Source organism: Halyomorpha halys, unplaced genomic scaffold (assembly GCF_000696795.3).
Source record: "Halyomorpha halys isolate HHAL.00 unplaced genomic scaffold, Hhal_1.1 Scaffold594.1, whole genome shotgun sequence".
Lineage (NCBI taxonomy): Eukaryota > Metazoa > Arthropoda > Insecta > Hemiptera > Pentatomidae > Halyomorpha > Halyomorpha halys.
The window spans coordinates 450,229-464,059 of NW_027114174.1; the positions used below are offsets into that span (position 1 = coordinate 450,229).

A 13,831-nucleotide genomic window follows, 5' to 3' on the forward strand; every position below is an offset into this window, starting at 1 on the left:
GTAATTAACATTTTCATAAAAATAACCACCAATGAAGGGTTTGAAGTCTTCAGAATGTTCATGACTCAACATAACTACTACCGGCGATATATATACAGATGTAAAGCTTCAAAATTATAGTATGTTTTTATATAAAGATGAGTAAAACATTTTTTTTACATTTTGAGGGCAAAAGTAATTTAGATAATTAAAAATTTTAACAACTACTAAATAGGTTAAGCTATATTTTCAATCATCGCAGCAAGAAATTTGAAATATACATACATATTTTATTACATACACATAAATATAGTTGGTCATCAACATATAATAATGGAGGCATTGACACTGAGAAGTAGTAGAGCCAACGAACAATAAGAATATGTAAAAATTATATGGCATTTTTACCTCCATATTTTTACTTGTATATTATTATATTTAAAATTTATATAAATTTGAAGAATATAGTGGCTAAAAGAATAGATTATTCTTTTTTTAAATTAAATAAGGATTTAATATCTGACAAGCACACAAATAATTTTAGACAGGAAAGAGAAGTGATAAAGATTATTAACATATTATTCTGGAAATGAAAACAAATAAATTAACCAGCATCCTATCTTGATAAGAAGCGATGCTGCAATGTAGAATGTGTATGCTTGCCGAAGAAGTACGAGTGACTAGCCCTTGCTGGATAGCCCTGTGCCGCCACTGGCAATGGTTCACTGCACTGCTCGGTGCTACTTAATCTACTACAGGAGCAGCTTAGCCTCAGCCTATGAATTGTTAGAACTCCATCACTGCCTTTAATCGAGTCCTCTTCCTCTATTCTTTCTCCTTCTACCTCAACCTCCTCTTCTCGCCTTACAGTAATGCAAGCCCTTTCAGCACGTTCTTCAGCAACATCTAATTCTAAGCTGTTAAGTTTACCTGCAACAATATAATTAAATTGATTAATAAAAACATATAAAGTAATAAATAATATGTATTTATAAAAGAATATATAATACATAGCAAATATTTTTATAAATCAAAAATAAAATCAACTCCTCAAAAATGTAAACTTACTAGCTGTCTGTTCCATAACAAGCTTCTTGTGTATACAAGCTTGTTCTTTCTGAGTCAAAATTCGAACATCTTTTACAGGCATTTCCCAATAAATAGTAAATATTATATCAATACCAGTTGCATTAATAGCATCAACTAATGTTGCTGAAACCAAAACATTTTTCCGTTAATTATGTCTTAGTGCTAAATCATCACTGCATACAAATATTTAAATATTAATTAAAATTCATCTTTTGGTTTATTGGAAAGGGGTAATTAGGATACCAAAATACCGGAAATTCATAACTTTTTTTTCTGCTTTACAACCAGCCATGGTCCTGTGATGCCACTGTCTGTTTTCGGTCCCCCTCTCCTTCTGGTTCTATCAATTGGTAATGTTAGCAGCATTTCTCCATTCATCATCATGGTAATACGCCCTGTGTATTTTAAACGTCTTAGCTTCAATGCTCTGATAACGTCAGGTTCACCAAAGGCATTCTGTAGCTCCAGGTTTTTTTCGTCTTCTTCAACTTTTCACCTCCAAAAAGTTGGTAAAGAATTTTTCTTTGAAGATCAGGAGCTCTTTTTCAGTAGCTTTTGATGTTGTCCAATATTCAAATCCATTTAGAATCACGGGATGTATCAATGTTTTATAGAGGTGTAGCTTGGTCTTTCTGAAGAGTATTCACCTATTCATCTGTTTTTCTCAGGCTAAAGTAACATCAGTTGGCTGTGTAATCTTTCTTACTGCAATATCAGGGATAGTTATAACTAGAGACTGGATTTTCATGCAATTGCATCTTTTGGTTTATTACAATTTCATGATAAATCAGAATAATTTATTTTCATAGACATGCTCATATTTCAAAAACAGATTGATTTGAACCAAAGCTAAAGGAAAGTTAGTTGAGGAATAATGTAATAATGGGGTTAGCATCAAATTACATCCATTACTTTCATTAACTTAGTCACAAATGTATTTTCTTGGACGACTATATTTCAAAACGGCTTTTCCCATTTTGATTTTATTCTTAGAAGACAAATCATTGACCATTAAATATTGAAATATCGGTAATCATGTATCAATTGAGCTATTGTTAAATGAGCTGTTATATTCGGGAAATTTTATTAAATTGTTTAGCACATCATGACTATGTGAAATATAGTGTGCTATAGTAAAATAAGTCAACTGAATCAAGAAAAAGAACTTTCAATTCATCTTCCCTTACCAGTTGATCTTGCTCTAGGTAGAAACCCATTTTGATAATTAGCAAAACGTTTCATCTCCTTGCCATAGCTCATTTTTTCATCCCTCCCTTCATCGTGGCTAGTGCCATCTTGATAAGAAGCCTCATACCTCATTGCCAGTTCACCCAAGTTAACTGATGGCAACCTGTTAAAATTATGACATTAAATAATCTATTAAATAGTATGAGGTACAATAAAATAAACAAAATAACGAACACAGGCATATTATCGTCATAAGGTAAATTCCATTGTGATTTATCACCGTTTCCTCCATCCATATACTTGCCGAAACTAAAAGCATTTTTCTTTTCATCTGAAATACAAAACAATAAAAATCATTAAATAATTACTAAATCATTACTGAAATTAATAAATTATTCATTCTACTAGTTTAAAAAATCATAATTTGTATAATAATGCAATAAAATTAGATCAAAATAAAAAACCTAAACCAGTGAAGGGTAAAACCTTCTTTTCTCATAGCAAGCTTAATAATCAAAAGTTTGGAGGGAAGACAAAAAAAAAAAAAAAATATTTGGCCATTATATTGTGGTTCGAACCAAGATTTATGGTTCTGAAAAGTGAAATGAGATGCTCCTTTTTTTTCTGATAAAAGTCCTAATCAATTTCCAATATATACTGACACAATCCTATTTTACTATTAAAAAGAAAATATACAAAATACCTGCAAAAAAAAAAGAATGACTTAGAGATAATTAATTTTTCTTTTAATATTAAAATGGAAAATTATGTTTTTCTAGTATCTACTACAGGCCAGATTGAAACTTTAGGTGGGCTGCATGTGACAAAAGTACCACTAGTTCGCACATTTCTGCTGCAGCCATGGTAGGGTAGTAATCAATTAATTTGTAAATATTTATAATGTCATATATCTTATGTTAAATAACTTATTGATAAAATATGCAGTATAATCATTAAGTTTAACTGATTATAATGAAACTCAACAGCCTAATCCCACATAAACCGAATATCACTAAATTCGTAAACCTCATACAAATTTTTTTAAACTCTAAAATTTCTTTTTCTAAATTTGGTTCATTAATTTTTTTTTTGGAATATCTTATTTTAGTAAGCATTTTTATTTACAATGCTTGTAGATAGATTTTAAACACAAATTGTGTTTTACAAGCAATGTAATTACATAATAAGACTTTGGTATTCAACTTTTGATTTGCCTCAGAGACTTGAATAAAGTCCTGCTGCCTTAGTAACTTTTCAGAGATTAAGTTTAGATTGATGAAGTTCATTCATATACTAATAGTGAATGACACAGTCCCTCGGCTTCCAGTCAAACCACCATGGGTTTTCATTAATACCTCTTCCAACAATATACAGTCATATTCTGCACAACAAATAAGAAGCAATTTTTTTTTTTTAGACACTTTTAATACTTGTTCTAATTTTACCATTGTTTTTTTTAACTTGATTCATACAAAATACATTTTTTAATTTAGAATTTAAAAATTCATGCTACAATAACATGTTTCCTTGTTTGGCTATCATTTAATATATACATCATTTATAATAAATTTAAATGATAATATTTCATTCCTTCATTTATTTTACTTTTTTTTTTTTTTTTTAAGGCAATCCACAGCGAAGGTGATGTTTGCCTTGTTATCTATAGGTGACCAATCTATTTTAACCATGGTGGGGGTCAAGTTTTTCATTTTGAGGGACTGCCACTTAATGAAAAAAGTCTACACCCCCAGACCAGATTCGAACCAGTGCCGCCCGCAGATCTCAGAACCATAGAGCTAGGCCTAACCATCTGAGCTACGGACGGCCCTAGAAAACATTTATTTTTTTAATAATGTAACAAATAATAATTATAATGCAGAATTAAGACAATAAAAAGCAAATAATTTTATTTTTTAAAACTGAGATATACCTGATTGAGAAGAAAAGTGAGATTTATGTCGATTTTTGTGTAAGGAATTTACATTTGTATCACTTTCATGGCTATAGTTCACAACAAAAGGTTTGGTAGTTCCCATGTTCTCTGTATTATTATCCCATACATTTCCTTAAATCAAAATTAGGATGAACAAATTAACTCAAGAAGTGGTATGACCAAATAAAATTAAAATCTAACTAACTTGATGAATAGAGAAGAACACCAGGTGGTTCAATATGTTGATTTAATAAATATAACTGCACATCTTGGCTACTGTTAAACCTCAGCTTGCAAAGATCGGAATGTGTTTTATCGTATAAAGTTGTTCCTAAAACAAAAGAAAATGAATAATTATGTCAAAATAATATTATTTTTAAGACTTTTGTTTCTGATATAATAAATTCTAAAGTGTAACCATGGCTTAATGAGGAGACAAATATATCTAGATACATAAGATAGGGTTTTCACCACTTTTTTTCCTTCTTAACCTGCCTCTGCAGGAGACTTTTATCACTGTCTCCCTCTTCCCTCAAGCATGACCAAATCTTAGACAGTTCTTTTAAGTTAGTGAGTTATAATTTATATGTTGAACCTCTCTTCACCATTTCATTTACAACTTTTCATGCTTTTCTTGTTTTTGGCATATCTCTACAGTTCTCCAAATTTGGTTAGAAGGTTGAAAAGGTTATATATTATTAATTGAAGAAAGATGGCCCAGGTGGTAATCAAACTATTATTACCCATATATAAACCTTTATTCTTTGCTGACCGCACCCCCCGACAAACTTCTCCAATCATTAATCTACGGTCAACTATCTACAGGTCGAAACGTCAGCATAAAATAAATAAATATGGTTTTGTTTATTTATGTTGTTCTTTGCTGACCGCACCCCCCGACAAACTTCTCCAATCATAAACTTTTATTGTTTATAGCAAACCTGCATAGTTTCTGCCCTGATGTAGACCAACAACTTGGGTCAAAAGGTAGATTATAATAATTTTTTTCCCAGCTATTTTTGAGAACTCTTAGTTGACCACTATCCAGATCATTCTCCTAAAATTGAGCTAGAGTTAAAGAAGTGGATGTGGAGACTCAACTTTTATCTCCCACTCCCGCCATTTTATTTATTTATTTTTTAAATTTTGTAAACCTATACAGCCCTTCCAAATTGAATAAAAACTAGCATTCCATAAATGAATCAAAAACAAGAAAAAATTTTTAATATGACATTCAATTAAGTTGCTAAGTAAACAAAATATTTTCCACCAATGAATATTCAAAATACAGCATTTCTCACCTTTGGCAAATGTGAATTTCTGCTTTTGATTTGATTTTGAGGTACTGCAAGTTGAAGACCAAAATAGGAACATATCATTCCCAACTCCGGAAAAACTAATTGATATTGCTGGTGATGTTATTTCACCATTACCAAGTATTGGTTCATCTAACAGAAATTTACCAGAATCGCCACTAGCTATTCGGCTCTGAAAGAAAGCCCAAATGAACATTTTTAATAGAAATATAAGGTATATTTACAAAATAAATGATGATCAGACTATTAAGTACTAAACATACCTCTGAAAAGTAATATTCAGGAAATGTTGATCCAACCATGTTTGTGATTAGTAAATCTGGATATGCATCATTATTGAAATAAGCAGGAGTAGGTCCTCTGAAATAAAATTGAAATCAATTACACTATAATATCTAATAAATAAACAATACAAATGATACTCAGAAACTGTATTTCTGTTCATGGTATTGAATTTATTTAAAAATAAATCATATATACATTTATGTAATGATTTTCTATCATAACAAGGAAAGGAGGCATAATTATTGTATTGTCAAAATTAAATGTTTCTTAGGAATAGGCGTAAAAAGACTTGTATTATAATTTTTTATAATTACTAATCATTTTTCATTACTCTCCTTTATCTATAACATCTGTGATATTTATTTTCCAAACATCTTTGAGTTACTAACAGGCATTTATAAATAGCTTATATATTTATTTATATATAAATTATATAGCTTTACTACTGATTGCATTACCAGAAATTTATTTTCAACCTGAGAAAAAAATAACTCCTTTTTTTTCGTTTAGTTAATAATAAATTTTTTCCATAGTTTATATCTATCTACTTTTAATATAATTTACCCCAAAATAATACTACTACATTGTATCAAAAGTCATACAGACAGATATTTGAGAGTACTTTAAATCCATTCTCATGATTTTGGAGGTTTCTGGGATATCTAGAGCATCAATATGAATATTCCCCTCATTCACTATATTAGGACCTCCAGAGGACACCTTTTTATCAAATGCTCTGAAACTTGATGTTTAGAGTTATTTCATACAGAGAAAAGTACAATTAAAGGGATGGGGTTAAAGTAAAGGTGAGTAAGGTACTTTCTGGAGAACAGAGCCCAATGATATGTAAACTGGTAAAAGTTTTTAGAGAAAGCCAGGGACCAGTAACAGTTTTTTGAGCCAACAGAAGAAGAAACATATCGATACACTTATATTTTATAAAACTGAGGCCATTTATACATTTTGATTATTAAAAAACACACTTATAGTAAAGTTCTGATGTCACAGCATTAGAACAATACCGTCAGTTCAAGCAATAATTCCCAAAATTTTCATTAACTAAAAAATAAAACCTTGGATATAAAACATATAAATTATCCTTATTTAGAATCCTATAAATACAAGGTTTATAAAATCAGAATAAGGAAAACAATAATAAAAGGTTTTTGGTTTTTTAACTCACATTAATATTTGAGAATTTCCAGATTCCTTCAAGGTGAGATTCCAAATAGAAGTAAAATCCTTACCATCTAATACACTCAAACAGTCACCATTTGTGAAGATGACATCTTCTACGTCATCACCATTCATATCAGCAATAAGAATTCCTGAACTCACACTGGATGAACCCTTCCAGATGGTTTTACTCTTGGATAGGTCAGAATGAGAGATACTTTCAAGAGGGATAAGGAATAATGACCCTGATGTTTCAATGCTTCCAGTAGCAAATATCACGTAAGTATTATTATAAATATGAAGGAGACGGGGAACAGTGAATACACTGCCCCCATCTGGCATTCCAATTCGTCCAATAACTTCACCATTTTTCCCATTTAATATAATGATGTAACCTGCAAACCAAAATTAATAATAATGATCCTAGTAAGATTAAGACTTTAAATTAGACAAAATCATTTGTTTTTCCAAATTGTGAATTTATAGTGAATAAAATAAATAAAGTTCTAGAGATACATTAAAAATAAATAAATAGTTAATTTAATTGCATAATGCATACCTAACATTACTGCAATGGTTTAAAATTTTAGAAATTGAATAGTCCTAGTCATTATTAAGTGATTTGCTGTTGTAGACTTTTCTGTCAAATTATAAGACCATTATTTTTTCAAAACAGGCTGAAATCAATCTTCAACAAACAAACCATTGTGTATTATTATATTATCAGATATTACATTTAAAAAAAAAAATACTAAATAGAAAATGATTCATAATTTATCAGAAAAGCCTGAGGATCAAAATGGTAAAAAGGTTTTGATACTTAAGTAAATTTGTAGTAATTGACAATATTCTTTACCTGTCAGTAAAACTACCCACAAAACTTGTTTAAATTTTGAATGACTCACAAGCGAGTCTTTTTAAATACTTTACTTATATATAAAAAAATGTTAATTACTAAGAAAAAATTTAACATCAATGTTAAATGTGTCTTTTTATTTAATTTAACCTTTGAAGAATCAGTCTTATTCGTAGATCTGAGGATATATCCTTTGATTTTAAAATCCTAAATTTTATAATATATGCAATTTAGCAATGCAACTTAGTGAATTCATTTATATAACATAATTATGATAAATAAAATTCATTCTACTTATCCATAAAAACATTCAACAGGAAGTATAATAAAAAATGCAATTAATGATGGTAATGTGGCTTCGAACAATTTAAAAAAAAAAAACAACTTTCTACACTTACAAGATTTTGATTAGTCAACCACTCCGAGCCATCACAAAGATTAAGGAAAATATCAATTTCATCATAAAACTATATAAATTGCAATGGATAATACATATTTTTAAAACTGATATTCATACTTGACTGATCGGTTGTATGTGAAATCAAAACATCAAAGAAACCATCTCCAGTTTGATCCACAATATACTGAGCCGAATACAAGTCCAAAAGATATTGTTCATTTGATTTTGAGAACTCCCAAATCAAAATACCAGTTTTTCCATCAACAATAACGAGAACCTGCTTAAACAAAAAAAAAATACTGAAACTTCACAACAAGTAAATATATAGAATAAAGTAAATCTGATTAAAGAGAAAAACTATAACTGAAAGAAAGCCAAGGAACACTTAAATATAACCGACAATTTCAGGAAAAAGTTTAAAAAAGAATATTTCAAAAAAATAATGCTGAAAATTTTTTTATTACCACAGATTTAAGAGAGATTCAAATGTTTGAAACATTGAGGGCAAAAAGTATCATTATCAAATTATCTCAAAGTTTATATTTATCCATTTTTTATTGCTACTAACCATGAGAGATGGTTAATTATTAAAAATTACAGTTATTTTAGACTGTTTCAATGAGTTATCAGGCAAAATTGATATTAAAGATCATTTAACTGTACATTGTGATAATAGGTTTAGTAAAAGTTGTTACTGCCATTTTTAAGAAAATGATAAATAATTGTAAAATCGATGATACAAAGTAGTACTTCCAGTAAGTTGATCACAGGAAAAAGTTACTGTAGTATCAAGAATAACGTCACACTTTAATTTTGTTTTCCAATTAGAAATATTTTGAGGGAACACAGGAACAGAGTTCAAATCAGTCTCCATCCTGAAAACCTATTAATATTTTGTTACGAGAAAAAACACAGAGCAAAGCCGGGATTTGAACTTTCTTTCATCAAACTTTCATTGTATAAGATTCACAATTATAATAATTAAAGACATAAATTAATCCTAATCTATAATTTTTAAATAATAATACCCCTCCTTTGCCAGAGATGAGGCAATCTTTAGTTTTATCAGCATTAACATTTTCGGAACAATCAATGAACAATACATCCTTTCTAGTCCAGTACTTCCATAAAATGGAACCAGTTCTGCCATCTAAAACCATGACACCACCCCCACAGTTCTTAGTAGCATCAAATGAACTACACCTCCTTGGCATTTCACTTTCTTCAATTCCTGAAAAAAAAAATATATTTTAAGTAAAATTAAAAATGTTTAAATTAATTTAAAAATAAAAAGGCACTTGCTTTAAAACTGTGATTGGTAGGGCCAGGGGTGGATCTTAGAGACCAAACAAAAAGCAAAGATCACAATTCTGGCAAATACCTGATCGATTTGTATTTTATGTTTAATATTTTTATTGGAAATTAATATTTATAACATAAACAGATTCTTCTTTCCAATCCCACTTTTTAATCATATTTGTTCATAAAATAAGTGAGGATTACAATTTTTTTGATACTTTTTGGAGAAAATGGTAAATTAATGAAGAGATAAAGAAAATAACGGTTGTCCATAACTCATTTTGGTTACAAATTGCAGCAAATTTTACAGACTTTAAAAAAAGAATATGACAAGCTATTCTGTTAGGCATATATATTTAGAGTTATTTAGTAACATTTGAAAAAAAAAAAATGATAAGATTTTGCATAAAATAAAAAATATCATTCCAGTTTCTACAAAAGTAAACTTTAACTGGTAAAACCATTTTTTGTTTGTTTTATTAGTTATGTGAAAGTAATTCAATTTTGAGATCTAGAGCCCAGACTCAAAATTCATATCGACACCAGATTAATGGTTTCATTTGAATAGTATAAATACTACATCAGAGTATTCCATCTTTCCTCCCTAAGTTGGCATCCATATAGTTCCTTATAGCTAACAAATAGTATCAAAGGTATTTTAATTTTATAACATAACTGACTTGCATGGAAACAGGGCCTTCAACAACTTTGACCCATCTCTGTTTTATGCAGTAACTTTCCATTTCCCCGCACATCTTTAGCAACATCATATGCCAACCTTCACTGGCTAGTGATATTTTCTAGAAGGATATTCCACAGGATCATCTGACACTTATCTTAATTAATAAAGTCCTATTGAAAATTGAATTTCTGTTAAGTAAAAGAGCAAGCCTGCAAAACAATCTCCTTGTTAAAGATTTATGGGTATAAAAGCACTTCTTGTTGTTTGTGGGGGATCAAGCCCTGCTCCATATTATTCTCTTAATGAAGAAAGGTATAAAAAATGGTTCTTCCATCTATTATGAATGGCTGGTATCAGGCTGTCATTTCAGTCTTAGCTGCCCTTATTGAAAGCAGAAATAGTTTTCTAAGGGTAATTGGCTGACAGATTTTTAAAATGATTTCCACCTGTTTCATATGCCACAATGTTTTTCATTTCCATTAAAATGTTTTTCAGCTCTTCTCTAACTGTTATACTCCTTTACTGACTGGTAGATGCATCTCTGAAGCGTGAGTATGGCACCTTTTTTTAAAGCTTTTGTAAATTGGCGTTCTCTGTCATACTGAGGTCCATCCATTTTCTTTTACTCATTTCCAATATCAGAAATAGTTTGCTTTGACATCGCCCAAGCCTAGTTGCTGAATAACTGCTATTATTTCAGAATACTTTAATATTTGGGCTGCCTACTAGGATTACACACAGCCTCTAGAAGCTCTTACCCTTAGTATAGATATCAAACTGGTGATGAATCTATTAACCAGCAGTGCATGGTCTATTTGGTTGATATTTTCTTCTACAAAAGCCTCTGGTAACAGCTAGATTTTCAACTATCATTCATCACATAGTGGAGACTGTGCTAGCTAATACTAAAGTCTCAAGTCTTTAACTGTTACTGAATAAGCATTTAGATAGGTATTTCAATTAAAATTTCTAAGGATTTTCAATTTTTAAAAGTACCTCTAGTTTATTCAACGATTTCCTCTAATTTGTAAAAAAAAAAGACAAAATAAGATCTGGAATAAAGTAAAAATATTACTTAAAAAATTAAAAGTAAAAAGGACAACCACCTTTTAGATTTGGGAGGACAAAACAGTTACTATAATTTATTTTTAATTTGTCTTCTGGTGGATAACTTGTATCAGCATTTTTCCCTCATGTTGCTGTAAACTATGTTTTTAACACTACAATACTATACTTCTTAACAAGTTAAACAAATTGGATAAAATTGTCTTCCATCCTCAAGTTAGTACCACACGTATATCCAACCTGGCCCAATATACATTGGTAAATATCCAATGCTTGCCTCCCCTTTTGACAAATCAACACTTGATAACTATTGCTAATGATGTGCCAGCAACACTACTTTTCCAATATCGACCGATTTCAGAACCCTTTGGCTCAGACTGGATACAGGTGTGCTCCTTACCATTAGAGGGCAGTCACATATCAAAGTAATGATTATACTTAATCAACATAACTTAAAATAGTCGTAGTAGGTCTATTAATTTGCTTTTCTTCCAAATAATTTTATTATGTTTTAAAATAATTATTCATGTTTAAAACAAGAAGCTCTAATAACAAACATGATGCATTCAATATAAATGTAAGTACTACTTATAATAAATATTTTAATTAGTTTTTTCTTACATTTAATGAGTAAAATTATTATATACATAATTAGAGATTAATTGAAGAGATTAGAAGTGAAGGGGTTCAGTACCAAATGACAATTTTCTAATAGGATTTTCTTTCCTATCTACCTGTGCCTGAACCAAATATACGCTATAGTTAATTCCATAGCTAAAAACCGTGGAATTCTAAATGATTATTGATAATTTTGTCAATACTAAAATGTAAATTTGGTCCAGGCACAAATAAAAAATCTAATCAGCAAAATTATCACTTCTAACTTCCTCAAATTAATTTAATAAATAGAAATAATAGAACTTACTTGTCATAATGTGATCAAGCCATTCCTAATTATGATATCATCAAACAAATTATGAGTGAAGTGACCTTAAGACATAAAAAAAAAAAATCAAACAAATTTAAAAAGCAAACAAAAAAATAAGAATAACATTAAAATAAGAATAAAAACTAAAATCATAAGAAAATATAAAAAAAAAAAAAAAAAAAAAAGCAATTGAAACTAAAAAAGTGAGACATGACCAATAAAAGGTTTTAAAAAAATAATACAAGCTACTGGCTGACTTACCTTTTAAAGTTTTAAAAACCAAAAAGAAATACGGTCCAATTAGATAGCCTTTCATTACCTTATACTAGAATTACAATCTGTTTAATATTATATTAAAACAAGCATGACCGCTAAACCTTTTGGAAACTTCTATAAAGGAATAAAGTAACAATTCATCACACAATTAAGATTTGGCCAACAATACAAGCATTACAAAGGGATATAAGTTAACAATATATAAATAAAGAAGACAGTTCAGAACACTTTTTAAAGAAATTACATAATACTTGGTTCAAGTGTAACAATCCTTACAATACCATACCAATCTTCTTAGATAAAATGATGTTAATACAACCATAGAAACTTTTACATAAAAATACAGAAATTTCAATATTACATTTTTTTAAAACATTATTTTAAAAACGTTGTCAACTTGTGGTACCCAATAACCCTAGTATGTTATGTTTGCTATTTTGTTTGAACAGCTTGAATGATTTACTAGATATAGCAAACACCTTACAGATAACATGGCATAAGCTCCAAATGATCTATTTTTTTAATGATAATTAGACAAAAATTTTTGGTTAAATAGTTTTCCCACATCTACTATAAATAAACAGGCTATCTAAAAGTTCTCATCCTTGTAAGGCTAACCATTTTATGAGTATGGCATGCAAAATATTAAAATGATTGTAAGCTTTAAAAATATACAGTCAAAGTTCCCTATTGATTATTTCATAATTTGCATTCTCAGTTCAGAGGACAAAACATGTGTTTACTTCTAGTATTTATGGATGAAAATTTCTTTACTCTCAGATCCAAAACATACTATGAACTGTATTTTTAGAACAATTATTTATAAGTAACCTTTCAAATACAATTATAATTTAAAAGCAAATAGGTCTCATTGTCCCTTGACCAAATTTTTTTTTTAACAAATTGACACTTGATTTATTTGGCTTTTGATAAAAGGTGACCTCCCATGATTAGTACCAAATCTTTAGTTTTTCTGCTTCAATCTATCTTCTTCTGAAATAATTTCCAGTGAATAGTTCATGTCTGTTCTACTTTCCTTGTTATCAATAGGAATTATGCTTCTATAATAAAGATATAAACAAGCAGTTCTATGAGAAAGGTTCAAATAACTTGTAAAATAGAAAGCACAATATAACATCTTTTAACAATTCCCTAATTTTTTTTTCTAGTACCAACCACTACTCCAAACCTGAGCCTGTGCAACATGAATCCTAGCCCATCCTTAAAAATAAGTAACTTAGATACTAATAATGTACAATATAAATTTTACAATAATGTAAAATAAGAAACCAATAATGTACTCATTAATTTGGTTATAAATATACTAAAGTAAGAAAAATACAAAAGATATTTAATATA

At 29.2% G+C, this 13,831-nt stretch overlaps 1 protein-coding gene across 4 annotated transcripts in view; it reads right to left on the reverse strand.

Annotated features, from left to right (window-relative positions):
• Window positions 1-204: 204 nt before the first annotated feature.
• Window positions 205-13,831, reverse strand: part of LOC106684586 (uncharacterized) — a 20,303-nt gene continuing 6,676 nt past the window's right edge. For 2 of the 4 annotated variants that reach the window (XM_067051423.1, XM_014426750.3), the window contains 11 exons: window positions 9,251-9,453; window positions 8,340-8,499; window positions 6,974-7,361; window positions 5,769-5,865; window positions 5,491-5,677; window positions 4,395-4,520; window positions 4,187-4,321; window positions 2,491-2,587; window positions 2,256-2,419; window positions 1,048-1,191; window positions 205-909 (listed from right to left, as the gene is read on the reverse strand). In XM_067051423.1, coding sequence (XP_066907524.1) covers window positions 596-909; window positions 1,048-1,191; window positions 2,256-2,419; window positions 2,491-2,587; window positions 4,187-4,321; window positions 4,395-4,520; window positions 5,491-5,677; window positions 5,769-5,865; window positions 6,974-7,361; window positions 8,340-8,499; window positions 9,251-9,453 — 2,015 coding nt within the window. In that variant the 3' untranslated portion in view covers window positions 205-595. Of the gene's footprint in view, window positions 910-1,047; window positions 1,192-2,255; window positions 2,420-2,490; window positions 2,588-4,186; window positions 4,322-4,394; window positions 4,521-5,490; window positions 5,678-5,768; window positions 5,866-6,973; window positions 7,362-8,339; window positions 8,500-9,250; window positions 9,454-12,193; window positions 12,259-12,457; window positions 13,755-13,831 lie in introns of those variants that run through there. The other 2 variants (XM_014426752.3, XM_014426751.2) reach the window with 2 other exon arrangements.